This window comes from Halteromyces radiatus (assembly GCF_025201355.1).
Source record: "Halteromyces radiatus strain CBS 162.75 chromosome Unknown BX664scaffold_5, whole genome shotgun sequence".
Classification (NCBI taxonomy): domain Eukaryota; kingdom Fungi; phylum Mucoromycota; class Mucoromycetes; order Mucorales; family Cunninghamellaceae; genus Halteromyces; species Halteromyces radiatus.
In genome coordinates this window covers 1,875,818-1,902,900 of record NW_026251691.1, presented here as the reverse complement: position 1 = coordinate 1,902,900, position 27,083 = coordinate 1,875,818, and the positions used below count along the sequence as shown (strand labels likewise).

General features: G+C 31.6%; 10 protein-coding genes across 10 annotated transcripts; 5 read left to right on the top strand and 5 right to left on the bottom strand.

The window, feature by feature from the left end:
* Window positions 1-284: 284 nt before the first annotated feature.
* On the top strand, window positions 285-1,307 carry BX664DRAFT_265808 (uncharacterized protein; the record flags this gene model as incomplete). Its single annotated transcript, XM_051540874.1, has 2 exons — window positions 285-581; window positions 639-1,307. The coding sequence occupies 2 exons, from the start codon at window positions 285-287 to the stop codon at window positions 1,305-1,307; spliced, it is 966 nt and encodes a 321-aa protein (XP_051399368.1).
* A 594-nt stretch (window positions 1,308-1,901) lies between these two features.
* BX664DRAFT_163577 (uncharacterized protein) lies at window positions 1,902-3,144 on the bottom strand. Its single transcript, XM_051539948.1, has 5 exons — window positions 2,822-3,144; window positions 2,609-2,760; window positions 2,407-2,545; window positions 1,992-2,339; window position 1,902 (listed from the first exon to the last, which is right to left on the bottom strand). The coding sequence occupies exons 1-4, from the start codon at window positions 3,082-3,084 to the stop codon at window positions 2,168-2,170; spliced, it is 726 nt and encodes a 241-aa protein (XP_051399367.1). The 5' UTR covers window positions 3,085-3,144; the 3' UTR covers window position 1,902; window positions 1,992-2,167.
* Window positions 3,145-3,582: 438 nt separating this feature from the next.
* On the top strand, window positions 3,583-5,390 carry BX664DRAFT_336573 (peptidase M24, structural domain-containing protein). The gene is made up of 5 exons (XM_051546101.1): window positions 3,583-3,805; window positions 3,860-4,236; window positions 4,299-4,601; window positions 4,690-4,849; window positions 4,908-5,390. The coding sequence occupies exons 1-5, from the start codon at window positions 3,640-3,642 to the stop codon at window positions 5,252-5,254; spliced, it is 1,353 nt and encodes a 450-aa protein (XP_051399366.1). The 5' UTR covers window positions 3,583-3,639; the 3' UTR covers window positions 5,255-5,390.
* Window positions 5,391-5,584: 194 nt separating this feature from the next.
* BX664DRAFT_299566 (Alpha/Beta hydrolase protein) lies at window positions 5,585-6,812 on the bottom strand. The gene is made up of 5 exons (XM_051542309.1): window positions 6,652-6,812; window positions 6,434-6,580; window positions 6,016-6,374; window positions 5,764-5,946; window positions 5,585-5,707 (listed from the first exon to the last, which is right to left on the bottom strand). The coding sequence occupies exons 1-5, from the start codon at window positions 6,753-6,755 to the stop codon at window positions 5,634-5,636; spliced, it is 867 nt and encodes a 288-aa protein (XP_051399365.1). The 5' UTR covers window positions 6,756-6,812; the 3' UTR covers window positions 5,585-5,633.
* Window positions 6,813-7,325: 513 nt separating this feature from the next.
* Window positions 7,326-8,739, top strand: BX664DRAFT_336567 (uncharacterized protein). Its single transcript, XM_051546100.1, has 5 exons — window positions 7,326-7,431; window positions 7,484-7,745; window positions 7,814-7,937; window positions 7,993-8,317; window positions 8,394-8,739. The coding sequence occupies exons 1-5, from the start codon at window positions 7,360-7,362 to the stop codon at window positions 8,511-8,513; spliced, it is 903 nt and encodes a 300-aa protein (XP_051399364.1). The 5' UTR covers window positions 7,326-7,359; the 3' UTR covers window positions 8,514-8,739.
* Window positions 8,740-9,299: 560 nt separating this feature from the next.
* On the bottom strand, window positions 9,300-12,374 carry BX664DRAFT_236784 (uncharacterized protein; the record flags this gene model as incomplete). The annotated part of the gene is made up of 9 exons (XM_051540186.1): window positions 9,300-9,386; window positions 9,462-9,592; window positions 9,680-9,735; window positions 9,788-9,890; window positions 10,234-10,671; window positions 11,344-11,852; window positions 11,924-12,021; window positions 12,093-12,204; window positions 12,271-12,374. Coding segments are annotated over 9 exons (1,638 nt in total), but the record flags the coding sequence as incomplete, so codon positions are not given.
* A 2,751-nt stretch (window positions 12,375-15,125) lies between these two features.
* Window positions 15,126-16,706, top strand: BX664DRAFT_336551 (lysozyme-like domain-containing protein). Its single transcript, XM_051546099.1, has 7 exons — window positions 15,126-15,318; window positions 15,378-15,502; window positions 15,607-15,640; window positions 15,702-15,739; window positions 15,816-16,135; window positions 16,199-16,224; window positions 16,285-16,706. The coding sequence occupies exons 1-7, from the start codon at window positions 15,277-15,279 to the stop codon at window positions 16,663-16,665; spliced, it is 966 nt and encodes a 321-aa protein (XP_051399362.1). The 5' UTR covers window positions 15,126-15,276; the 3' UTR covers window positions 16,666-16,706.
* A 137-nt stretch (window positions 16,707-16,843) lies between these two features.
* On the top strand, window positions 16,844-18,607 carry BX664DRAFT_336546 (NADP-dependent oxidoreductase domain-containing protein). The gene is made up of 9 exons (XM_051546098.1): window positions 16,844-17,097; window positions 17,167-17,184; window positions 17,250-17,324; window positions 17,382-17,591; window positions 17,658-17,815; window positions 17,882-17,987; window positions 18,039-18,184; window positions 18,249-18,428; window positions 18,489-18,607. Exons 1-9 carry the CDS (start codon window positions 16,998-17,000, stop codon window positions 18,534-18,536), a joined length of 1,041 nt encoding a protein of 346 aa, XP_051399361.1. The 5' UTR covers window positions 16,844-16,997; the 3' UTR covers window positions 18,537-18,607.
* A 1,873-nt stretch (window positions 18,608-20,480) lies between these two features.
* BX664DRAFT_265003 (transcription regulator HTH, apses-type DNA-binding domain-containing protein) lies at window positions 20,481-21,285 on the bottom strand (the record flags this gene model as incomplete). The annotated part of the gene is made up of 3 exons (XM_051540844.1): window positions 20,481-20,661; window positions 20,738-20,870; window positions 20,991-21,285. Coding segments are annotated over 3 exons (609 nt in total), but the record flags the coding sequence as incomplete, so codon positions are not given.
* Window positions 21,286-23,117: 1,832 nt separating this feature from the next.
* BX664DRAFT_360203 (quinon protein alcohol dehydrogenase-like superfamily) lies at window positions 23,118-26,950 on the bottom strand. The gene is made up of 12 exons (XM_051548145.1): window positions 26,762-26,950; window positions 26,591-26,673; window positions 25,597-26,503; window positions 25,321-25,504; window positions 25,150-25,247; window positions 24,874-25,065; window positions 24,638-24,811; window positions 24,345-24,563; window positions 24,153-24,284; window positions 23,877-24,086; window positions 23,619-23,816; window positions 23,118-23,561 (listed from the first exon to the last, which is right to left on the bottom strand). Exons 1-12 carry the CDS (start codon window positions 26,912-26,914, stop codon window positions 23,268-23,270), a joined length of 2,844 nt encoding a protein of 947 aa, XP_051399359.1. The 5' UTR covers window positions 26,915-26,950; the 3' UTR covers window positions 23,118-23,267.
* Window positions 26,951-27,083: the final 133 nt, after the last annotated feature.

Here is a 27,083-nt window from a genome sequence, read left to right as displayed (position 1 = left end):
CTTTTTTTTTTTTTAAACTGAAGGCTAGTTATGAAAAATGACTTTATATATCAATCATTGATCTGACATTTCAGAGTTTGACTTCCTCATTTGGTACCTGAGTAGATGGCGTATTACATCATTTTTTTTTCGCGGGCCATATTCGCCTGAAAAGGAAATCCGATATTTTCGCAGCCAAAAAAAAAAAAAAAAGAACGTCCTACGGAGATTCCCGTTTCAGCTGATCAAAAAGTATAAAAAAGCTTATTTTTTTTTTTTATTTCTCTTTTCTATTAGTTATCATCATGTTTGGAAAGGATGAAAAAAAATCATTAGATAGCGACAGTATTTCGCTGGAAAACAATTATACAGGCAAGTTTACAAGAAACCAAGTCTTACTCTGTTCTACTCATGGCAAGATTTATGCTATCAATAAGAAAGATGGATCTCGGTTTTGGCGTCAAGATTTCCCTACTGGTGCCATGGGAGGGATTGTGTCTCTTTTTATTACTGATCAAGATACTGTGATTATTGGTGGGAATGGTAAAACAGCTTGTTTGGATCTTTTTACAGGTGAACCCAGATGGGTGAATAAAATGAAGGTAAACTTATTATTATTATTATTATTTCAATTTTAACATTTTTTTTATTTGAATTAGGGTTTTGGATATGAAGAAGTGGGTGTGATTGCTACACCTAGTCGATTCCTTTCTCCTTCACAACAAGCACAACTCGATAATAGTATAGAACCACCAAGTTATGATCAACAGGAAGAAGTGGAAGAAAAACAAATGATCTATGGATGTTCGCGTGGTAAAGTACTAGCGGTGGATCCACTCACAGGAGAAGAACAATGGCGATTCAATTGTCCTAATGGTGGATTTAATATTCCGGCCATATTGGTGGAACCTACAAGTCAGGATGCTACATGGCCATGTCAAGTCATTTATATTGGATGTGGTCGATGGGTCTATTGTTTGAAATCTATCACTGGTGAACCTCTTTGGAGTTTACGTATTACCAATTCTAAACTCGGTTTGGGCTTTATGAGTTTGGCTACCCCTTGGAGTTCAAGATTATTGGCTGAAGCTCATACTTCCTTCTCGGCTACCCCTCATCCACAAGTGAGAGAAGTAAAGCAACGATGTATTTGTTTGATCTTGTTACTCATATTATTTTTTTTTTTTTTTGATAGATGGAAAGACGACGACAATCCTCTGGAGGTGGCGGTGGTGGTGGTGGTGGTGGTAGTTAAGCAAACCATTCCTCCTTTTATTTACATATACCTACCTTGTTTTTTTTTTATTCTATTATTATATATATCTTAATAAAACTCTTATTTTATTTATTTATTTATTTTCTTTTTTTTTTTTCTCTGATCATTCTACCGCGTACCTGATTTGGATTGATCAGTAGGAGGATGAAATTTCAGATGAGGACGAAAAATGCTTTTTCCATTTGAGAGGAACAAGTTGACAAAGGATTTCATTGTTACAATGTAGATGGAGATAAATCTTTAGCTAAATCAAAATAAATAGTTTATTATTATAAGAAGATGATTCATTTTTATTTTTGTATACAATAGAATCCCAAAAAAAAAGAGGTATGTACAAATCTAATAGAAGTATGCGAAATATTAAAAAAAAAATAACTAGTGGATAGTAATAACAAATCGGTTGGGGGGAATAAAACTACTTTTCTATTAATTATTGAAAATCATTGTCCGCTGGATCATCCCGTTTTGATTTGGCTAATAGTTTTCAAATGTAATGTAAAGAAAAAGGGATATCAGTTAAGACAAAATCAATCTATCTGTTACTTTTGTCCTCTTACATGACTCTCCAGTTCCATTTGAGGTTTTTTGTTTGGATTTCTTGCGTGCCTTGTCAATAAGTAATCTATATTCATCATCATATTTCTGTTGTAATCAAAAAAAAAAAAAGAGTAGTCAAGGATAATATACATTTAATCATCATTTTTTAAGAAAAAAAAAAAGAAAAAAAAAAGGATATTGTGTAATTGAGCATCAGGTGCTGATCGTTTCGTAGTGGTTCTACCAGAGAATTGCAGAGTTTCAGCAGCTTGAAGTTGTCGAATCAATTGTTTAATGTCCATAGGATCTGATGAATCCATATTTGCATTATACATTGTCACATATTCTTTATATCGCCATATAAGTAGAGACCTATCACCATGATCTGGTAAATCCATATCCTATAGAAAAAAAAACATCATCAACACATATCTCCTTTCCTTTTTTTTTTTTTGTTATTATTTCATTTACTTTCAACATTCGCCGTAAATCTTTATCCTTATACATATCATAAACTATCTTGATAGGTTTCTTCCCTGTGTTGATTCTATCAAAAAAAAAAAGATCAAATAATAAATAAAAAAAAAAAAAAGATAATCATTTTTAGTACTTACTTTTTCTTCCCTAGGGTGGTTGGTTTGCTTGGTAAAGGAGGTATAGTACTATCACCATCAAGACATCGATCTACATGTTGATTCAATACAAGCATATGCATTTTTTGTTGGCATATTGGACAAGTAACAAGGTCAGGATCTAAAAATAATTGAATAAATAAAATAAGTATATACTTCCATCTTTTTATTCGTTATGATATACCTTCTGTTCTACTTGATACTGTTTTTAATCGAGTAGATCGTCTTGTTGAACAAGTTGATTCCATTTGACTAACATGACTAGATTCTTCTTGTTGTATCGTTGTCTGACTTGTATATGATCCAGTTGTTTCCTGAAGTTCCAAGATTTTCTTTCTATATGTGTCAAAAAAGTTTAATAATAATAAAAAAAAAAATTCATATATAATAATTTTACCTTGCTAATTTCCAAGCATGAATAACATTATCTAGATCGTAATTATTATGAAGATTAGAATCGTGACCAGGAGCTCTACATTTAGGACAACATTGTTCAGCAGCAAGACTTCGTCGAATACACATGGCGCAGAAGGAATGAGAACAAGTACTAAGAATCATGGCTGTATCATAAAATTCTTTACAAATAGGACATCGAAAGTTTTCATCTAATGTTTGTAATTCAGTGGTTTCAAAATCCAAAGGATCATCTATGGTATCCATCACAAAATGTTTTGTTGTATTAAAAAAATAAAAGAAATGAAAAAATAAAAAAAAAAAAAAGAGGCGCGGAAATCAGAACCAAAAAAATTTCGCGTTGCTGAGCTCAAAATAGATATGTTGTAAGAAAGAGAAGTTTGAAAATATCAATCATGATATTAACTTCATTTTCAAATATTACCTTCAGACAATCAATATTCACCTTTCAAGTAAAATGTATTTGATTGAAAATAAATACCCAAAAGTACCCCAAAACTCGAGGACATCGGGAAGGGTGGAATATATCTCTAGACAAAATTGTTTCTTTTTTTTGTTTTTGAATGTATTTTGAGAGAAATAATGTTCTTATTAACAAGTGATCTATTGTAATACACTGATAGAATAATTGGTGGAATGATCAAAAAAACAGGGTTTAAAGTTGAACACCGACAACAGAAGAAAACTTTTTTTCGCACGGCTATTCTTTTTTTTTTGCAGGGTCAACTTTTTTTTTGTTCAGTCTTTCTTTTTATTTTTTTTTTTTTATTTTATTTTTCTCTTTTTACCTCACTCATAAAAATGGTTCATAACAAAATTCCTACTCGTAGTAATGTACAAAAAGTCCTTGGTCACCTAAAGTTAAGTGAAGGTATTATCTATTTGAATGGTAATGTCATGCAAGAACGTGATAATACCGATTGTGAACTTCCTTTTCGTCAAGAATCCAACTTTTATTATGTTACTGGTAAGACTTTATATTTTAAAATAAAAAAAAAAATTCAATTTTTTTTTATATTAGGTGTGAATGAACCTGATTTTCATGTGGTGATTGATATTGCTACGAAAAAGACGATTTTGGTTGCTCCTAATATTGATCCTGATCATGTCATGTGGATGGGTTTACCTGATACTCTTGAAGAAATGCAAGCTAAATATGATGTAGATCAGGTTGTATATGCTGATAAACTCAATGCATTGGTTCAAACTGCTTCCAAGATCTATACTTTACCCATTTCCAAGACCACTGCTATTGATAGTGTATCTTCTAAATTGGTCGATGCTGCTGGACAAAAGAAATTGGAAAATGCCTTTATTGATGCTCGTTTAATCAAGGCTGATTGGGAAGTAGAAATCATGCGTAAAGCAAATAAGATTTCTTCAGATGCTCACATAAAGGTAAAAAAAAAAAAAAAAAAAATGTATATTATTCAAAATAATCAATCTATTTTTTTAAATAGCTTTGGAAAGCTGCTCATCCTGGTTGTAATGAAGCTCAATTACATGCCTTGTTCTTGTATGAATCTGCTCGTCATGGTGCCTTTTTCCAATCTTATTTTCCTATTGTTGGGTCTGGGATGAATGCTGCCACTTTACATTATAACAAGAATAATGCTATTATGAATGCGAATGATGTGGTTTTGGTCGATGCTGGTGCCGAATTCGAATTATATGCTTCTGATATCACTCGTGTTTTCCCTGTCAATGGTAAATTCACTCCTGAAGCTCGTGTCATTTATTCTATTGTTTTGGAAATGCAAAAGGTAAGAAGAACAATATGATTTTTTTTTTTTTGTAAAAAGGATCTCATCCTTTTATATATATATATATATATATATAACATTGTCTTAGAAATGTATTGATCTTTGCAAAGCTGGTGTTGCTTGGGAAGATATTCATTATACTGCCACTGAAGTTGGTTGTGATGGTTTATTGAAGACTGGTATTCTTGTTGGTGATAAACAAGAAATTTTGGATAAATCTGTCATGGCTGCCTTTTTCCCTCATGGAAGTAAGTAACATTTTTATTATGAAATAAATGAAGGATTTAACTCTATTTTTTTAAATAGTTGGTCATTCCATTGGTATGGATGTTCATGATGTAGGTGGTTACCCTGATGGTGTGGAACGTATCAATAAACCTGGTATTCGTAACTTGCGTATGCGTCGTGTATTAGCCCCTGGTTTTGCTGTCACTGTAGAACCTGGTATCTACTTTTTTGATTACTTGATCAACCCTGTGCTTAACAATGCTGATACTGGCAAGTACATTAATGTGGATGTTTTGAACAAGTACAAATCTGTTGGTGGTGTTCGTATTGAAGACAACATTATCGTCACTGAAGGTGCTCCTATTAACTTGACCACTGTCCCCAAGGAAATCGACCAAATCGAAGCATTGATGGCTTCCAACTAGATCTTTTTTTTTTTTTGTTAGGTTGTACTTTATATTACTAGTTGTATGAATATCTAGTTTTTCTTTTATATATATATATGATGATGATGTTTATGTTCTGTACAATAGTGAAAATAAAGAAATATAAATATTTCTCATGTTATTCCAATGTTGATTCAGTATATACAAAATGTTATATATTAGGCGCCCAATTTAGAGATCCAGAATAAAATCTCAACAAAAAAATAAAATAAAATAGACAAACAGAGATTTATTCAAATAATAAGAGAAATCAATATTCATTTCTTTTTTGAGGGTAATAATAATAAGAAAAAGAGGAATAATACAAAAAAAAAAAAAAAAAAGAACTATTCAAATAAACAAAACGAGAATGATGGTCCTATAGATGTTTGTTGATCCAGTTTGCATAATATTCAATGACTTTTTCTCGATCTTCTTTCCGTTCATTGTGTACTAATATAAAAAAAAGATGAATAAGTTGTATTTTATATATATATATATATACTTACATTCATGATAAAGTCCTTCCCAAGATTTGAATTCCTTGTCGGTGCTTGAAGTGATATGGTACAAACGTTGAGTTGCTTCATGAGAATTGACGGGATCCTCATCACCATGTGAAAACAAAATAGGTAGTGTGATATTAGATCCAATATTCAATAAATTCTTGCCAGCATCCAAAAAACTACCAACTATCCAAAAAAAAAAAAAAAAAAATATTAAAAATGAAAATGTTTATTTTGATCAATTTTTTTTTTTACCAGTGCCAATGGTAGCATAATCATGGATCAAGGGATCATTTTTATATTTTTCAATTTCATCTTGATCATGACTCATGAAAGAGGGATCCATATCGGCACGAATACCAAAACTTGGAGTAATATAAGAGGCCAATTTCAAAGGATAATATTTCAAAGGAGAGACTGGTTTGGTCAAGATCACCAAGGGAGCAGATGCAATGACGCCATTGAGTTTGGATACACCATCAAATTCATCCTTACGAGCCACATAATTCAAAATCAAACCTCCTCCCATACTATGACCTAATAAAAATAATGGGATATTGGCTTGTTTGGTCCGATGGACGGCTTCATTGATATCATTCAATGCAGTTTTATACCTATCCATAGTTTTTATTAATGATCATGTTTTTCTTCTTTTAGTTTTTTTTTTTTTTACCCTTGATTGTTACCAAACGATTGATCTTTTTTGCCAGTTTCACCCCAACCACGTTCATCAAAAGCATGGGTTTGAATACCTGACTCGGCTAATACTCTACAAACAGCATCATATCGAGCACAATGTTCACCAAAACCGTGAACAATCCTATATATAAAAAAAAAAAATAAAAATTAGTCATGTTTTATAAATATATATATTTTTTTTTTTTTGCTTACAAGAGGTTTGCTTTAGGAGTGGAAGAAAGTTTCCATGTCTTTGTAAAAAGTTTCTGACCATCGGATGCAGTTATCCATTCATCATGAACTTGAACAGTGGACATTATTATGTAGAACAGTAAAGAAAGAAAAACAGGGAAAAAGGAGAAGAAAGAAATAATGTGGTCGGTCTTTCAATACATAGCTTTTTTTTTTTTTTTTTAGTAAGATCTTTTTTTAACCTCATATAGAGAAATCACTCTACAAGGATATGCAAAAAACTTAGAAATTCCAAGGATACAAAGGGAATTCCACGTGATTTTTTTTTTTTTATAATGTAGTACCAGTCAAGGGCAGATAGGGGAATGTTTTTTTTCTTTTTTTTTTTTTTTGGTAGATATCAGTTGATAGATTCTTTTTTTTTCTTTTTAGATGCATCATAGAATGGGGTACTTTACAATAAAAAAAAAAAAAAAACTTTTTGTTAGGCATAAATCGGCTGATTAAAAAAAAAAAAAAAAAAAAAAAAAAAACTCGCCGATAAACTGTAGACTGACACTTTTTTTATCATTTGGAGAACAAAAGTCAAGTGTGAGGATGTTAGCTCCGATGGCATTGAAACCTTTTTTTCATTTATTTTTATTTTATCTTCTTTTTTCCTTCCTTCTTTCTTTTCTTTTTTCTTCTTTATTTTTTTTTTTTTTTTAATAGAGATTTATTTTATTCTTAATGGGTTTATCCATTTTAATATCATGTTGTTTGCTTTTTATATCTTCAATACAAGCTACCATTCTCGTTTTGGTAAATATTCTATCATTTATTATATTTACATATTGATATCTTTTTATTATAGTCTACGAATGATACCTATATGGATCGTCAAGCAGTATTTGGTCCACGATTGGAACAAGAACTTATTGGTCATCTTAGCATTCCTATTCTGTCTCGATATGGTTGTGAACCTATTGATGCTCCTTCAATGGATTGGATTGCATTGGTTGAAAGAGGTAAATGTTCTTTTGCAGATAAAGTCCGGGCTATGCAAGCTTCTCAAGCAAAAGCTGTGATTATTGGTGATCCTCATTTTAATGGTTGGATTACCATGTATGCTACGGGTAAAATTTATCATATTGAGTTTTTTTTTTCTGTATTAAATACTTTTTTTTTTTTTTTCGTGTTATAGGTAATACATCGGATATTCTGATTCCTAGTATGTACGTGGCACAATATCAATTCAAGGCTTTAGAATTACATTCATGGAAAGGACCCATATTGGTTCAATTGATTAGAAATGAAGAAGCTTCATGGTAAAAAAAAAAGTTTGTATCTATCTTTGTTATATTCATTTTTTTTTTTTGGTAGGTCATTCACTGATATGATGATTGTCATTGTACTTTCACCTTCTGTCATGATGTTAGTGGTCTATTTTACTTGGAAATGTCGTGAATATCAACGTCATTTACGTGATCTTGCACCTTGTCATGTTGTGGCCAGTCTTCCTTCTAGATTATATCGACGAGAAAAAACACCTAATTCCTCTCCAACTATCTCAGACGATGATGCAGATGAAGAATGTGCTATTTGTTTGGAAAAATATTTAGATGATGATCGAATACGAACATTACCTTGTCATCATGAATTTCATGTCACATGTATAGATACCTGGTTGATCACTCGAAAGAAATTTGTATGTATATGAATGATGATATCAAATGACAAAAAAAAAAAAACTTATCTTTCTTTGATCATCCTCCCCCCCTTAGTGTCCTATTTGCAAGTTCAATATTTGTCAAGCTATACAACGACAACAAGAACATCCTCCATTAGACAATAGACTTCCTCCTTCCCATATGAATGAACAAACACCTCTTCTTCCCTGTTGAATCTTATACCATACCCATAAAAAAAAACCTCCTCCAATATATAGACATTTATGCATACAGAATAGTTTTTATGTTTATATTTACATTTAGAGTCATAGGTTTTTTTTTTTATCCTTATAATTCATTTATTCCTTTTTTACTTGTACATATCACACATACATACGCACATATATATATATATACATATATAGAGAGAGAGAAAAAATAAACATAAGTTAATAAAAAAAAAAGACATATTTTGTTGTAATTGAGAAAAAAAAAAAAGGAAAGAACAGGGGGGCATTACACTTTATTCAAAAATAAGATGTTGCAAAAATAGGAAATAAAAAATATCGTCAACAAAAAGAATTATATCTAAGATAAGGGTACTAAATAATATGCTTTTTTTTTATCGATTGGAGGACCCACCATTTCGTTTCGGTAGTATACCCTATCATTGTTTTTTTTTTTTTAAGAAAAATTCAATTCTAAATCAATTCAAGACATTATATATTACCTTCATCATCATATATTCAGCATCGACATCTTCTTCTTCTTTGGATGAAAGAGGTGCATTAATATTATGAGGAGTCACATTATTTTCTAATTAAAAAAAAAAAAAAAAGTTGAAGTATTATCTATCTATCATAATAGGAACTTACTAAGCCGCCTTCCTCTACTTGAAGTAGTTTCTTGTCTTGCAGGAGACCCTCGATCTGAATTAGAAGGAAGAGTTCGTTTCCTTAAACTTCTCTTTTGTTTGATTCTTTCATATGCTTCTTGAAAAATCCCATCCATATCCAATTGATCAGAATCTTCACGATCTTCTTTAATTTGTTTTCGATGTTCATCAATCACTAACATAAGTACATCATTTAAATGATGCATTTCATTCTATATACAAAAAAAAAATTTTTTTTTGAGTAAAAAAAAAAAAAAAAAAAAAAAAAAAAAAAAAAATCAAGGTACCTGAAATTCATCCTCTATCATCATCACATCCAAATCAAATTCTTGTTTGGTCATGGTCAGTTGATAATATTCAAAACATAAAGCATTTTCGATGGTCTGATCGCGAATCATTTCAAGGTCCGTTACCATTTCTTGAAAAGCAGCATGGTCACCTACTCAAAAAAAAAAAAAAAAAATGAATATAATGATTTTTTTTTCTTCCTTTTTAATTTCTTTACCATCTTGAATACTTTGTAATTCTTTTTGTAATGCTTGTAATTTTTCTGTATATACTCTAAAAAAAAAGGAAAATAAGATCATTTGAAATCTTTTTTTTTTGAACATACTCATCATTTTGTTCCCAGAATTCATTGTCCATCCAAGTCATTAAATCATTGTATTCACGTAATCGACGGAACATTTTACTATCATTGGTTTCCAAAGTATCTTCTAATTTCATAGATAAATGTTATTTTTATCATCCTATTTATTTATTTATATATTTTTTTACCTTGATGCCATCGAGTTTTATGCGGTTGTTCTGTATAATAAGGTGATTCATACATCGAAGTATCTTTTGCAATGATATCATGTGATGGATAATGACCACGATAGGTATCATATGTTGAAGGAACATCCATTTGTAAATAAGTACCAGTGGATGATTTACTTGATGTGTGTGGCGGTGGCTGAGAAGTCATAAAAGCATGATGCGTTTTACTACTTGTAGGTGGCGGAACTCGGTAAGGATGATCCATATATGGGTCATGTGGTTGCCATGGATAGGTTGTACTGGAAGGTTGTAAAGGTCGGAAAGAACCAGTATTGGTTCGTTGGTCAAATTTGTTGGAATAATAATGATAATTGTCTACATTAGATGACGCGGTAGGTGGCATTTTGGATGAGTACATATAAGGAGGGGGTACCGAAGTTTGTTTTTGTATAGCCGGTGGTGGTACAGGTGGTGGAGGTAAGATTGGAATAGATGGTGTATTATTGGTTTTATTGGGATGTATAGAATTAGTGCCTTGTAAAGGAGATCGCGTGTTATTATAATATGAGTTTGTTTCCTTGGCACTGCCATTACCATGTTGTTTCTGTAGTTGATGCTCTTGTTGATGGTGAGAGTGTTGTTCTTGTTGTTGTTGTTGTGGAGGTTGTGTGCTTTGTGGTGGAGACCTTGGGTGACTATACAAAGGTTGAGTTGGAGGTGGGCGTGAGTCAGCACCTGCTTGAGCGACAATGTAACCAAACTGAGGTAACATGGTTGTTGTATGTAAAAGAAAGTCAGAAATGGTAGATAAAACAAAAAAATAAACAAAAAAAAAAAACAGTGATGACTATAAGTTTTGTTGTAAGTATATGAAGAACTGGTTATAAATAAAGGAAGGATAATAAAACGAAAAGGAAGGAGAAAAAAAAAAAGCAAAGCAAGCAAAAAAAAGAAAAGAGAAAAAAAAGAGAGAGAGAAAAAAAAACTGAGTGTGGGTAATTTAAAATACCGATCAATGGATTTTTTTTTGATGGGACAAATACGTAAAAATATAACATCATGTCCAAAGATGGAAGGATTGACTATTGATTCCATTCGAGATGTTTCCAAGGAGGTTGACCAAGGAGAGAGAGAAATGAAATAAAAGAAGAAAAAAGAAAAATAACTATTTTACCTACAACATAAAATTTGATGTTCTTTTTTTTTTTTTTTGTTATTTATTCAAAAAGGTATGTAAGGCACAAAAAAAAAAAAAAGGGATAACTACAAAATCATCAATATGATATCTAAACTAGTTGTGTTCAGTTGGATTAAAGGAGTTACGAGCAGAAGCATGTTGTGGAGGAGTGAATGTACCAGAAGCCCTTGGAGATGCTAGATTTGGCAATTTCGTTGTGGAACCATGGTTACCCAAACTGAGACTGGAAGATTTGGCATAGTCAGGCGTGGTCAAATATACCATACTCGCTCGTTTGTTGTCTAATCCAATAGAAGGAGGAGGTTGAAGTCCAGTTGTATCATCATAATAAGAATCATCATCGTGTTCCAACATGGCATATTTTGCAAAATCTTCATTGTCCCCAAAGAATTTACCGATCTTTTGATGTTCCTTTTTAGATTGATAGCGTTGTAATGCCCATAAGAGTAAAAGAACAATCAAGATAAATACTACGATAGCTGCACCAATAACTCCCCATAACCAATTCGCAATTTGATGGAAAACATCTGGTCCATTCACACATACACCATCAGGACTACATGTGTTGGAGATACATTCACGATCTTGAGAGCAGGTAGCACCATTCACTTTGGACGTAATACATGCTTGATTCACACAATAAGTTCCATCCGTACAATTATCTCGAACGATTGTTTGAAGTTCCGCATTGCCTTCAGCGTCGTTAGATACATATTGAGTCCTATAAGGAGAGATTGATAAGCCAAGCCCGCCTTTATTCCAAAAAAAGAATAATCTGATTATTGTACTTACGTATCATTTCCACACTTCCCACCTAAAGGAACTGCCTTAACATTACAAACACCATTTAAGCAAATCGAATTAGACCCTTGACATTCATCATCACGTTGCTAAAATAAAATTAAAAAAATCATTCCATGATTAATTTTTTTTTTATCGATGATTTTTTTTTTATGATTACCATTTCACATTGTGCATTTGTAGGAACAGTAGGCATACATTTTGATCGATTATCAGGACAGTAAGTATTATTTCCACATCTGGGTGGATAGGGGCGAACACTTGTCATCCATCTAATAATAGATCGCTGTTAAATATTACTCTTGATTTTTTTTTTTTTTTTTTTTGCTTTCTATTACCCTTTTGTATAATCAGCATTAGTACAACCTATATAGTTACATTTGCTAGTAGAAGGATCACAGAATAAGTAAATACTTTGACAAGCATCATTGTATTGCCAAGTCAATCTAATATATATATATATAAAAAAAGGGGGGATTGAGTATATTCGCCTTGTTATATAAGTTTATTTTGGGAAACTTACTGGTCATAATAAGGAGTTGGATCACAGACTTGACCATAAGTACCAACTGCTGAAACTGTGGAGATTAATAATGATAGTCCTAAAACTAGACGATATATTGACATGGGAGACATATAAAAGGGAAAAAGGAAAAGAAAACAAAAAGAAAGAAAAAGAAAAACAAAAAGGAACAAAAAGATTTGTATTTTTTAAGACTCCTACTGTTGCTATTTTATTTTTGGCATTGAGATGTTACACGATTGCTACTAAAAAAAAAAAAAAAAAAATGAAAAAAAAAATGAAATAAAAAGTTGGTAACTATCTATGAAAAGGATTTATAAAACAAGCAAGGAGAATGAATTATAAAAAGGGGTTGAAAGAAAAGGGATCATCTTTCTATTAACAAAATGATCGCCCAATGGATACATTAGACATGGTAACACGTGGATCAGTAGTATTATGCTTATTGGAACAAATAAGTTCTGTGTGACCAAAGGAAAATAGGATCTTATAGTATAAATGTATTTCAGAATAAATCAAATTGAATAAAATGAAGAGTATATGTATTTTTTTTAAAAAAAAGATTTATTGATGGACTGTTATCTATATATTTTGATTCATCATCAGACTTAAAAGATTTGTTGATATATTGTTTCATCACGTGGAGATATTGATCATTAGACACTTGTAGATATCATAATGTATTGCAGTCTTGACATTATGCAAATATATTATGTGTGACAGTTTTCTGGAGCTTGATATCACACTTTGAGTCATCCATACAGTATTGCAATCAATGGAAAGTCGTGATGGTAGAAAACGAATGACAAGAGAAAAACAAAAAGATGATTTTGGATCATAGAATCAGTAATATAAATGTATATATAAGGAGTTAGTGTCATACTTTTTGTTGACAAAATAAAAAAAAAAAAGAACATACCATAATATGATTTGTACGATAGATAGCCAAATAATATATCAAGACAGTATATGAATGTCAAATAAGAAAAAGATAAAGAAAAAGAAAAAAAATAAAAAAGATCATGGAAGAGTATTTTATAGAAAATGATAAATTTTTTGCTGAGGATGGTAAGAATAAAAAGAGGTGGTTAATTCTTTCTTCTTTTTTTTTATATCAGTGATCGGATGACGATGATTGTTTTTTATTGATGATAGAAAAAAGAAACAATGAAAAAAAGGAGCTTACTTTTTCTACAATAGTTTGGTTCTTTTTCATAGGGATGCTGAGAATAGAAAGAGATGTAAATTCTTATTTTTTTTATCAGTCATCGGGTAATGATTGTTTTGCATTGATTATAGAAAAAAGAGTGATGACAAACAATGCAAGAAAAAAGAACAGGTTTTGCTATTGAGAACAATTAAATTATCGATTTAGCAATGATCATTAAGAAACCTATAATAAAGAAGAAGAAAGCTTCTATTGATATCATCCATCATCCATCATCCATAATATGAAAAAAGGATCACTGCAAGTATATTCATAACTCCAATGCGAACAAGCCTCTAATCACAACACAGAAAAGATGAACACACTTCACATGGAAAAAACCAGTAAATTTAAAAGCTGAGGATCGTGCACTTTCCCTTGTTATCTATTCCTCCTTACCCACCTCATCCGCGCTTCCTTGCTTTATTTTTATTTTGATCATTGTTTGGCTGAAGAAAAGAACCTGTAGATCTTTTTTTTTTATTGAAATAAAGATAGTATAAGCTTTTACTTATTTTTGCAGGAATTCCGATTGACAAACTTAAAAATAAGGCAGCGCAAACTCATTTTTTTTTATTGTGCAAATTTTATTTGGGTCAACGCAAATTGATAGGAAAAAAAACCAGTAATTCACTACACTTGAAAAAAAAAAAGTGTCATTAGGTATACTCAACTATTAAAAACTTATCTTATTATTGGATCATCATAGTGGACTTACTTTAATGATTATTACCATGATGAAGGAAAATAAATAATGCTTACAATGATCTATGATTTTTATTATAATGTTTAACTCATATGATGATGGACTCAAGAAAGATTACCCTCACTCTACCATGTTCATCCATCCTTAGACTTTGTCAAGAGTTGGATCATGCACAACGTTCTATTGCAAGAGACTTTTCTTTTTCTTTCAAAACGTGACCATCATCCCTGAAAAAAAAAATAAACATTCACAGAGTTTTTAATTTGTACATCATCAAAGCTTGGTGTTCTTTTTTTTTTCTGAAGCGATATTATCACTCTCAACAGAAGAACTAAGATAATCATGACATGTGGTTCCTAACATCACGATAATACTTCTCTTAATACAACATCTAATTCTGAAAAGACTGTGCTCCTCATCCAAATATGGTCTCCTCCTAATTTGTTTTTTTTTTTTCGTTTATTTTTTCCCTTATTTTGTCTTAAATTAGAAAACATGTAGATAGGCTTCAGTGAATTACATAAACAGTTAGATAAGTAATCAAGTATTATTTATTAAAAAGAATTTTAGGATAAAAGGATTATTTATTTAATACCTCAATAATCCCTATACTGCTTAGATTAACATGATTACCCTGATTACAACTCGGTTTCACCGTCGGAACATGAATCCAGGGCACACACATTAATTATGATGACCCTTAAAGTAGTAATAAGGGTAATTTACCGAAAAAATAAAAAAGAAACTTTTTCAATCGCTTTTTTTTTTTATTTCTTTTTCTCTTCTTTCTTTCATTATTTTTTTTTAAAAGGAAAAACTTTCTTCTTTGTTACTTTTTTTTTTTATTTTGATAATGAAAGCCATTCTCTTGTTGATGCTGGCCATGCCAAGTGTTCTTTTAGCTCAAAATGCTTATTGTAAAAACGAATTTGCTCAAACACCCAAAAACTGTGACAAATTTGACTTTAAGCATGTCACGCCTGATGATCAACAATGTGGAAAAAACAAGAAACCTCATAAAGTCCATGGTGGTGTCAAACAAACAAATTGTACAACTTTTTATGATATTAGCAAGTTACCTTCTGAAGATATTGATGATCATACGTTAACCATGGCCCAACTCATTACCAATGTGTAAGTATAGAATAGAAATAGGAGAAGTAAAAACAGGAGATTAATATATGAAATTGACAACTTTTGTTTTTTTTTTTTTTTTTTTTTTTTTTTTTTTTTTTTAGATTTGAAAATGGAAACACTCAAATGGGTTATTCTGTAAGTTTTTTTTTTTTTCTTCTTATCATTGTATGATTGATTTTTTTTTTGTCATGATTAGGCTGCTTCCGATATTGGTGATTGTCGTGGATATACTTGGTAAAAAAAAAAAAAGAAAAGAAAGAAAAGAAAGAATATGGAATAATCATTCATTTTAAACTTTGATAACTTATAGTGGTTACATTGGATTTACGACGGGAACAAATGATGCTTATGCGGTAGTAGAACAATATGGACATAGAAAACACAAGAATCCATTTGAACCATACTTGGATGAATTGAAGAAATTAAGTAGTTATGAATTCAATGATCCTCGTCGTGCTGATACCTCCAAACTCGATGGATTTGCTTCTCTTTGGACTGAAACTGCTTGTACTGATCCTAGTTTTGTTCAAACTCAATTGGATGTTGGTCATGCTATGTATATGAAACCGGCTTTGAAATATGCTGCTTCTGTGGATGTGAAATCTAATCTTGGCAAAGCCTTGTTTTATGGTAAAAAAAAAAAAAAAAAAAAAAAAAAGATGATTACTTAATTTTCCCACACACTTTTGATAGATACCATTGTTCAACATGGGTGGCAGGTAAATTTACATTTATATTTTATGATCTCTATTTTTTTTTACTTATTATTATTTCTTTAGTATGTGGAACCTCTGATTAATCTCCCACGTATTCTCGAAATCACAGGCCCACGTGAAAAAGATGAAAGTGAAAAGAGTTTCTTGACTCGATTTTTGACAACAAGACGTCAACTTGTATGTTGTTATCCTGGCAAGGTATGGAATGATTCATCCGATCGTATGTCAGATTTACAAAATTTGGTGGATGATTGGGAAAAGAACAAGGATTTGACTGACCCTGTACATTTGGTCAAGTTTGATGTGACAGTGACTGGAAAAGAATCCATTAGTTTTGACAAGGCTGGTTGCAAAAAAGCTAGTAAAAGACATCGTTATAGACCTTTTACCCATTTACCTTCTGCTGATGATTTACCCATCCCTCAATGCCCTGATACTTTATAACCCTCATTCTATTTTTCTTCAATAAAAAATTTAAGTTATTATACCATTTAAGATGAAGAATGATCTTTTGTCCACAATGATCCAAGTTAAATCCCCGAATGAGGAGGAAAATCATTTTTTCATTCAATCAAAAGTGTGCAATGTTTACCCGGCTTTTTATTTTTTATGACACCTTTTTTTTTTTTTTCTTCGATTTCTTTTCCTTCTATTTCTTTGTCGGTCAAATTTAGTCCTTCCTTCACTTTTTTCTTGCACTTTTTCTTTTTGAATCTATCTGAACCACATCAATACTTATCAGACATAAAAGTGGAGGAGAAAAAAAAAACTATATAATGTCTATCAAGAACCATGAAGAAGGCATGCAATATCGTTATTTAGGAAACTCGGGTCTAAAAATAAGTGTTTTATCACTTGGCACTTGGATTACTTTTGGTAAATATCTTTGATCTATATTACATTCTACAATAATAAATATTAATTTGCTTTCATTTTATTTGTTAGGAGGACAACTTACACCAGGTAATTTCAAAAATAAATTTATATAGGTTAGAAAACTAATTTTTTTTTTTCCATTTATAACAAAGAACAAGCTACCGAAATAGTGAAAACAGCATTGGAACTTGGTATTAACCATTTTGATGTAGCGGAAAGTCATTCAGGTAAAAGACCAATACTGGTGAGACGCGTGAATTGTACTAACTTATATAATTAAAAAGGTGGACAAGGAGAAATTGATCTTGGTTTAGCATTACGGAATCAAAAGGGTTTACGACGCTCGGATTTTGTCATTTCAACCAAAGTGTTTTGGGGTGGCAAAGGACCTAATGACCGTGGGTTGTCAAGGAAACATGTGTTTGAAGGCACGGTGGCTTGTTTGCAACGACTTCAGCTGGACTATGTCGATGTATTATATGCCCAACGTCCAGGTAAGATATACAAATTTATATATATCAAAAAAAAAAGGATATTATCAAAACTAATTTTTATATTAGATCCTGATACCCCTATGGAAGAAGTGGTCCGGGCTTTTAATTGGTGCATAGACAAGGGAATGGCTTTATACTGGGGAACAAGTGAATGGCCGGCCTATATGATTGTAGAAGCTATGATGATTGCCAAACAATTGAATTTGATTGCTCCTATTACTGAGGTAACAAATATAAAAAAAAAAAAACGGATAAACAAATTTGATATTGATCTCTTCTTTTTTTTACAGTCACCTCAATATAATATGCTGAATAGGGAACGAGTAGAGAAAGAATATTGTCCAATGTATAGTCAATTTAAATTGGGAATTTGCACTTGGTCACCATTAGCATCAGGTAACTATCGTTGAAAGAGGATGATACAGTAACTGATTATATACATGATAGGCTTACTTACTGGGAAATATAATGATGGAACGATTCCTCCCTTTACAAGATTGGCTATACAAGATCATCCTGTGATTAATCGACTGCGTGTTGGTTATTATAGTGAAGAAGGACGAAGAAAATTGGAAAAGATCAAAAGGGTGTGCGTAAGTTTAAGAAAAAAAGGAAAAAAAAAAAAGAAATTTAAATTGATTCAATTTATTTGGATAGGAACTTGCTCATAGGATGAAATGTACACCTGCACAACTTGCCATTGCTTGGTGTTTGAATTATCCACATGTGACATCTGTTATTATAGGTGCATCCACTCCTGCTCAAGCCATAGAAAATATTCAAGCTCTCAAGATTCGATCTCAATTGACAGAAGAAATCATGCAAGAATTGGAAAAGGTAAAAAAAAAAAAAATATACATGCCTTTTCTTATCTTATTTTCTTTTTTTTTTAATTAGTTATTGGCCAACAAACCTGAACCAGTATTTGATTTCCGGAAATCATGATATCATTTATATTGGATTAGTTTTTATATATTATAAATAAATATACTATTAAAATGTTTTATTCGCGTTTATATGCATGATGATTTTACTGTTGTGCATTGAATCTCCGTGCCTCGTCATCTTTGGCCATTTGAGGGAACAAAGGATGCTTCTCTCCATTTCTATAAAAGAGATAAATTCATTTTAAACACTAGTAGCCACTGCATCTGAGTTTTAACGCCACGATGATGCAAAAAAAAAAAAAGTGGGGGGCCATTCTAGTTTGAGTTTTAAGGCTTACGTGTTTCTACAAAAAAAAAAAAAAAAAACTTTATCTTTGATTCATTCACTTATAAACATTTATCCGTCCATTCATTTAATGAGACCATGGTAATGAAAATTAGATTTAAAAAAAAAAAAAAAAAGAAAATCCTTTTTTTTTTTTTCTGAATGTGCTACGTTTGTTTTTTTTTTTTTTTTCTGTTCAACACTTTTTTGTTTTGTTTTACCGGGTGCCTCGCTCACAGCCGACCGACGTTTCGCGCGCCATGATATCCGATCATCCATTTTGAGGATACAATGATGTGATTGTTTATGGGTAATGATCATCAGATAGATAACTATAGTAAAATGATGATAAATCATTATGGAAATAAGCATTGATAGGAAATAATAAATGAAAGCAAATGAATGATATATATAAAAAAGATGGTCATTTTTTTTTTTAAGTTTTCATTTGTTCCCTGGGTACCCCTGATCATTGTTACTATAAAATAGCAATGACCGAGATGACTGAAGTTAAATCCCATTCCCTTTTTATTGAATGACAGCCGAGAGATCTCTTTTCAACCAAATGATAATAAACAACTTTTTGGTGTATCACTATATATATAAATAAATGTTATCTATTTATAAACTCAATGAATAGTTCATTATGAGAAATTGATGTTTTGTTGATGTTCAGTTGGGGATCAAATGGGAAAATAGGATCGGGTGTGAAATCTATGGCACTTTTGCGTAACACAAATAACAAATTTTTGTTAAATGAATTTGAGTGTGAGATAGAAACAAGATATACAGTTTATTATAATAAGTGAGGGAATGATGATATCTTTTATATAAATAACTAAGGGGGTGAATAAATAAAAAGTAAAGACAGACAGAAAAAGAGAGAGGAGTAAAAAGAGAGGAGAAAAGGGGGGAAATATTAATGAAGACATATAATAAGAATAAGATAAAGTATAACAAAAATAAAATATAAAAGAGAGAATTGATCTACCATGATTGAGTAGTAGTAGTAGTATTAGAATAATGAGTTGTTGAAGATGGGGTATAGGATCCGTAAAAGTCCATTGTGGCTTGATGAAAAGAGCAAGAGGAAGAAGATGGTAACTTGGAGATATCATTTGAAAGATGATCATGGAAAGATGTAGTTGATACACAAGGATGAGTATAATAAAAGGAGGAATCCAAGGAAGTGTTTGAAGGTAAAGTAGGAGCACTAGGTAAATCCATCATATCGTTATGTATAGAAGGTCGTCGAATTTGTTGTTGTTCCATGGAATAAGAATGAGGTGATGGAGGGAAACCAGAGTTTGTTGTCATGGTAGAATCATAAAATAAGGATTGTTGTGATGGTGTTGCTGGTGAAGAATCTGAAACTGTCAATGAGAACATGGAGCTACTTCCTTTACTTGAATAATCAATCAAACTATGTTGATCTAAATGATCGACAGAAGATGTTGTATAATCTTGAAGGGATTGTTGATTATTATTATTATTATTATTATTGGGTTCACGATAAGCATAATAATCTTGTTGTTGTTGTTGAGACATCATCATGGAAGGAACAGAACGAGTAGGTGGTAAACGATCCATAGAAGAAGAAGGTGTACTGGTAGTAGAAGGATAAGATGATGATGATGGTATTTGTTGTTGAGCATGTCGATGAGGTGAATAAATTTCTTCTACAGAATTGGATGCTTGAGGTAGATACATTTGGTTGGTGGGTATAAAATAATTTGCATGAGGAGGAGCCATAGGGTTGGAATAGAAATAGATGGAAGGATCATCGACAAACAAAGGGTGAAGTACGTCTTTGATATTATGTTGAATAGCCAAAGCCTTTGCACGTGAGAAGGTCACCCTATATTGAAAGAATAATAATAAATACTAAAGTTGGTGACACTCTTTTTTGTTGTTATTGTTTTGTTTTTATTTACCAAACGCCTTTTAGATGCATAGCACCTACTTTAACCACCACCCGACCTTTTTCGTTCTTGAGTATACCATCTCTTTTGCCACGAGACATACCAGTAACATTCAATAATTTTGTACCATTGACCATATCATTATCTATAAAGAAATATATAATCAATGGATAAATAAAAATGAGGAGAAATAAAGAAAGGAGGTCCTTACCCCAAAAGGGTGATCAAAAAAAAAAAAAAAAAGAAAAGGGGGAGGGATACTAACCTTGTCTTCTTGCCACACAAATGCCACGAGCGTCTACTTGATAACATATAGTACCTTCATCTTCCCAAAGTGAAGTAGTAATTTTTGGTCGATTAGAAGTATGAGGAGGAGATGGTGGAGTACCAGTATTTGTTGTATTTGTTGTTAGGACAGGAGTTGAAGAAGCAGCTAAAGGTTGTTGTGTATACCAGCCATAATTTTGTTGAGGTTGTGAAGGATAATAAGTATCGGGTAAACTATGGTAACTAGTTTCTTTGGTGTAAGTGGGTACTGAATGGTTGGTATACTGGTACATTGATAAAATAAAAAAAAAAAAAGTCGGAAGAGAAAGTAACAAAAAAAAAAAAAAAAGAAAGAGAAAAAGAAAGAGAAAAAGAAAGAGAAAAAAAAAAGGTAAAGCGCGTGAAAATAAATATGTGAGAAGAGGTGTTTCAAAATAAAAAGAGAGAGAGAGTCAAAATACAAAGAAAAAAAAAAAGAGCCCCCTTATTTCTATAAACACAAATAAAAAGAAAGAATGAATGAAAAGAGGGAAACTTTTTTTTTCAAGTTATTAAAAGAAAAGGAAAGAAAAAGTAATTAAAAAAAAAAGAATATGAAATAATAATAATAATAATAATAATAATAATGAGTTAAAAAAGAAGCAGTAACAATTTTCATTTTTTTAATATCAGAATGGGGGGAGTGGGATGACAAGAATTATAAAGTATCACACACACACACTTATAAAGAAATATATATACACACACACACACAGAGAGAGAGAGAGAGAGAGAGAGAGATAGAGACATATATATATATATAGTGATGGATACATATAATATATTATTATAATATTTATTTAAATAAGCCTAGGCTCTCTTTCATATATATATGAAATCAATAATAATAATAAAAAAAAAAAGAAAATGGGGGTGTACAAAAACAAAGCGGAATACAAATCCATCTTTTCATTATTATTATTATAATTATTATTATCATTCATCCATTACCATCTTTGAACTTTAAAGAGAAATCTTCCAAGTTTCTGTCATTTGATAGGTTAAAATATAAAACATCAAAATGAAAAGATAATGATTTCATTCAACCCACCAATGATGTTAACTATTCTTCATCATGAAAAACGTTTTATTTCTACTTATGCCTTTTAGGGCCATTTGACACGAGTTTAAGTCTCCGCTATCTTTTCATTTTTTTTTATTATTTTTCATAAATGTGAACTTTTTGGGCATACAGTTCATTTCCTTTGTTCTTTTTTGATTATTATTGTTCTTGTATGATGTAGTGTATCATTTCGAACCCAACTGGTTGAACCAATCAATTCCCACGTGCACTCTTTTTGTATATTCTAAAAAGTTCCAAGTGATGTGTCATTATAAAAGAATCAATGCTAACATGAGGGGAGAATAAGCTTTTTTTTTTTTTAGTGTCTTTGTTTTTTTTTTGCCCAATAACGTTAAATTGGCGCGCCGGACTTTATGATCTTTATTCCCATCATCTCTTCCAACTTTTTCACTTTCCAATTTTATACTAAACTTACCATTTGACCGGGTTCCCCTTTCTTTTTTTTTTTTTTACATCCCAGCCAACAAAAAGAAAAAAAAAAAAGGTTTCTGATAGATAAACTTGTCATTGGGAACCATAATTATCCAATGGCAAATTGACCTAATTGAATCATCATTATCATCAATATGAAAATGATGTAGAAAAAAAAAAAAAACTTGACGGAGTTTCCATATGAAGGAATCAGGTGTCAAAAAACAAAAACTTTTCTCTTTCACGATCGACTATGTTTTTACTCATCCCCATCGCCCCACACAAACATTTATAATAAACATTTTTCTTTTTGGAAATATAAAAAAAAAAAAAACTTAAAAGTTGGTTTCTTTTTATATATGATCTTCATCACGTTATGTGAAATAAACAAGTGGTGATTCATTTATGGTATAGAAAAAGGAGATGATATATGTAAAAAAGGCGACAATCTAAAATGAAAAGAAATCACCTGATGAAAAATTTTTGGTTGGGATACAAAAAAGATGCGGAGCTTCTTTTCATTCTAAACTAGGCAAAACAAGGTGGTCAAGGATGATTACTGTTTTTATAGTAAAGTACAACTTTTTTTTTATTATTATGGTTGATAAGAAAAGTAAAGTCCGTATATAGTGTGTAAAAAAAAAATGAAGTTGCTGTCTAAAACTAAAAATGAATGATGTTGATGATATAAAACTAATAATAATAAATGATGTTTAACGTTTGATATACATATAGAATTGTTTATGCTGTTAATTTGACAAATTTTCTTTTCTTGTCTTCGCCATTGTTGGTTTCCTTGGTCATGGTGGTTTCATCTACAAAATCAGTAGTATTCCTTGCCTTCCAATCACGTTGCATATATGATAAAGCTGCTCGGTTATAACCCATGACATCCTTTTGTCGTTGAAGTTGTAAACGTAAATGAACTCGAATAGAATCAAGCATAGGTCGCATAATTCGATTGGATGCTATTTGATTATGATGTGTCTTGGTTAAAATAAATAATACTTTGGACACAAGAATAATGTTCCAATTCTATAATAATGACATTAGCATCCTTTCTTTCTGTTTTTTCTTTTTTTCTATAATTACCTTCTTTGCCCAAATTTCAATATATGCTAAAAGAGACATCACTTTGGAGAATGGTAATACCAAAAGAGATTCTTCCAAATCATTGGCTTTGATCTTTTGAATCACATCAAGGACATACTTGTCAGGACTGACATCACCCATAGCAATTAGAATCGTGTTTCGTGTAGGTGGTACAGCAGGTAATCCTTTGGATTTTGCCTATTAATCAAGCATATATCCGATTAGTCAGTTTTTACAAATCATCTTTTCCTATCCTACCATTTCATAGTCTTCCCATCCTTTTCGTTCTTCATCAGCAATATCAATGGCTTCCATGATCCGTTCACCGGCTTTGAGAGTTTCCATGGTTTGAATACCAGCCGCATCCACTTCTGTGTTATCATCCACATTGGTTTTTTCCATTTGACTGATCAAGGTTGATTCATACAATTGTTCCAATTCCTTTTCACGTTCTTCCTCCAAGAATAACTAAAACATAGAAAAAAAAAGAATGAAAAAATTAGAAAAAAATAAATAAAACATTTTTTTTTTTACCTGTTCATCAGTCTTTTCCCAAATACGCAGTGATCGATCATGAGAACCAGTAACAATAAAAGATCCATTTTTTGCAATAGCCAATGCCCATACTTCACCATGATGACCTTCCAATTTCATGATATTTTCAAACTAAAGTAATATATATAAAGTGAGTCTATCTTTTTTTCTCTCTTTATTCTATTCTCTTACCTTGTCACCATCCCAATATTTGATCGTTTTATCTTTACTAACAGTAAAGAAGTAGTGTGTACCCCATACAAACTTGACAGCCATGACACTTTCTTGATGAGCAAATAAAGATTTATGACAATCACCAAAATCAAGACCCCAAAGTTTGACATTCTTATCTGCAGAACAAGTAGCAATAAGTGTATTATCAGAAGAAATATCCATATCTAACACAGGTAACTAAATAACAACATTCAAAATAGTAAACTGAATCAATCAAAATATGTACCTTTTTTTTTAATCTTATCTCGTACCTTATGACCATATAATGATAAAAAGAATTTGAGAGTGTCATGATAAAACACTTTGACAGTGGTATCAAGTAAGGAAACAGCCAATAAGTTTTGATCAGGACTATATCGTACACAAAGGACTTCATCAGACATTTTAAGCGTTCGCATATGAGTAAATGTAAGAGATTTTTCCGCCTAAAGAAAGAAGAAATAAGTATACATAATTGAATCTTCTTTTTTTTTTCCCCATTTCTTACTTTTGAATTTTCTACCAAGTCGAAATCCCAAAATTTAACATCCTTATCTGCACTACCGGTGACAAAACCACGTTTATCAGGACGAATGGCCAAAGAATAAACAGCTCCTTCATGTGCTTTGACAGATTGTATCATGACAGCTGATCCAATATCATATAATTCAAGTTCTCCAGTCTTAGTACCAATCAAAATCTAATCACAACAAATAAATAAACTATAGTAAGCAATGTGGATTCTTTCATTCTATTCTACCAAAAAAAAAAAAAAGATACTTACATGTCTATCACCAGGTAAGAAAGCACTACAGATAGCATAACCACAATCAATAGTTCTAATACAGAGTCTTGTTTTGGTATTCCAAAGCTTGAGTAAATCTATAAATTGAAAAAAAAAGAATCAATTCAATACTTGTACATACTTGATTTTCGATCAGTACTAAGAACATACTATGAGAAGCTGATGCCAAAATACTATCATCACTGCTTAATGCCAATGTACGAATGTCAGATCGATGTCCTTGCAAATCAAGAGAATAAAGCTTGGTGTAATCTTCAGATTCTTCATCCTTTTTGTCAATATCATAAGGTGCATTATATACTTCAATCACATTATTGCTTAAAGACACAAGGATCTATATATATAATAATAATTAGATTATTTCGTTCGAATTCTTTTTTTTTTCTCAATGTCATTACTTTTTTTTTTTTTTTTTTTTTTTTTTACCTGAACATAACCTGCTTTAGCAATATCTTTCACAGGAGCAAAATCAAAGCTACTGACCTTGGCTGGAGTACGTACAATGGTTTGAGATTTGATTTCATCTTCCAGTTGGATTTCATCACTGATTTCGTCGGCAGATTTTCCTTTTTCCATTGCTCGCTTGCGTCGTCGTTGAATCTTTTTCTTGATATAAGCCTTATCTCGAATACGATAAAGTTGGACTGCCTTGTCAGCTGCTTGAATACCAACAAATTCGCCACTTGGATGGAATTGAATAGTGGAAATACGTTCACGAGAATGTCGAGGTAGATCTCCATAGACAGTGATTGCTTTTTGTAAAGTAGCTGCTTCCAACTTCTTCTCATCCTCATCTATATCCATTGCATCTGTTTTTAAATCATTTTCCATTGTTCCCAAATCTTCCAAAGGTAATCCCAAAACACGCCAATCAATTTTCCATGCTTTGACACTAGGTTCAGATCCACCCGATAGAATGATACGTTGATCAGGAGATACAGCAAAAGACCATACTTCACTACGATGACCCACAATGGTTTCCCGGCAGAATTGAGCAGATAAATCCCATAATTTCAATAGAGTATCTTTAGAGGCAGAAATCAAATACCCTTCTTTGGCCACCCCTACATTATCGTCTTCCATAACATCATTGGTTGTTGGTTTTGTTAAAAACGCAAGACAAGTGACTTGATCCTTATGTCCTTTTAATCGATATAAACCAGATTCAGCAATGACATCCCATACAATCAAATCGGTGTCCCTTGATCCAGATGCCAATCGAGTACCTTGTTGATCGAAAACTAAAGCGGTTACTGCTGCACGATGTCCACTAAGTGTTACTGTTGAAGTCGATGTTTCGATATTCCAGATTCTGATTGTACCGTCTGCATAACTATTTCAAAAATAAAGTCAAGAATATATATATATTAGAAGGAAGAAGGGTACGAGTTTAACAAAGTATTATTCCAAAATCTTTTACCCAACAGCATAATCTTTTCCATTAGGACTTTTACAAATGCAAGTGACAGCCGCTTTGTTTCCATATTCGTGCCATTTTCCAACCTATTCATGTACAAATCCAGAACAAGATAGAGTGAATACCATTAAACAAAAAAAAAAAAAGGTAAAACATATTATTTCCTTTCTTTACCTGAACACCTTTACGAAGATCCCAAACTAGAACTTCTTCAAGAGCAGGAGCGATAGCAAGTTTGCCTTTATCATCGTAACAAATATTAGATTGTGTCGATGAAATGATACCAAAGCTTGCAAGAGCTTCATAACGAAGATATGCTTTCACCATGATTCAATTACAATATTAAAAAAAATGAAAGACAAAAATGACAAAAAGGAAGTATTAGAAAAAAAAAAAAGACAGAAGAAAGCGAAGAGACATTTAGAGTGTGGCTTGTTCCAGGCAGCAAGGTTCAAATGCCGCCTATCCCATTAGCGAGTTCGAATCTCATGCATGA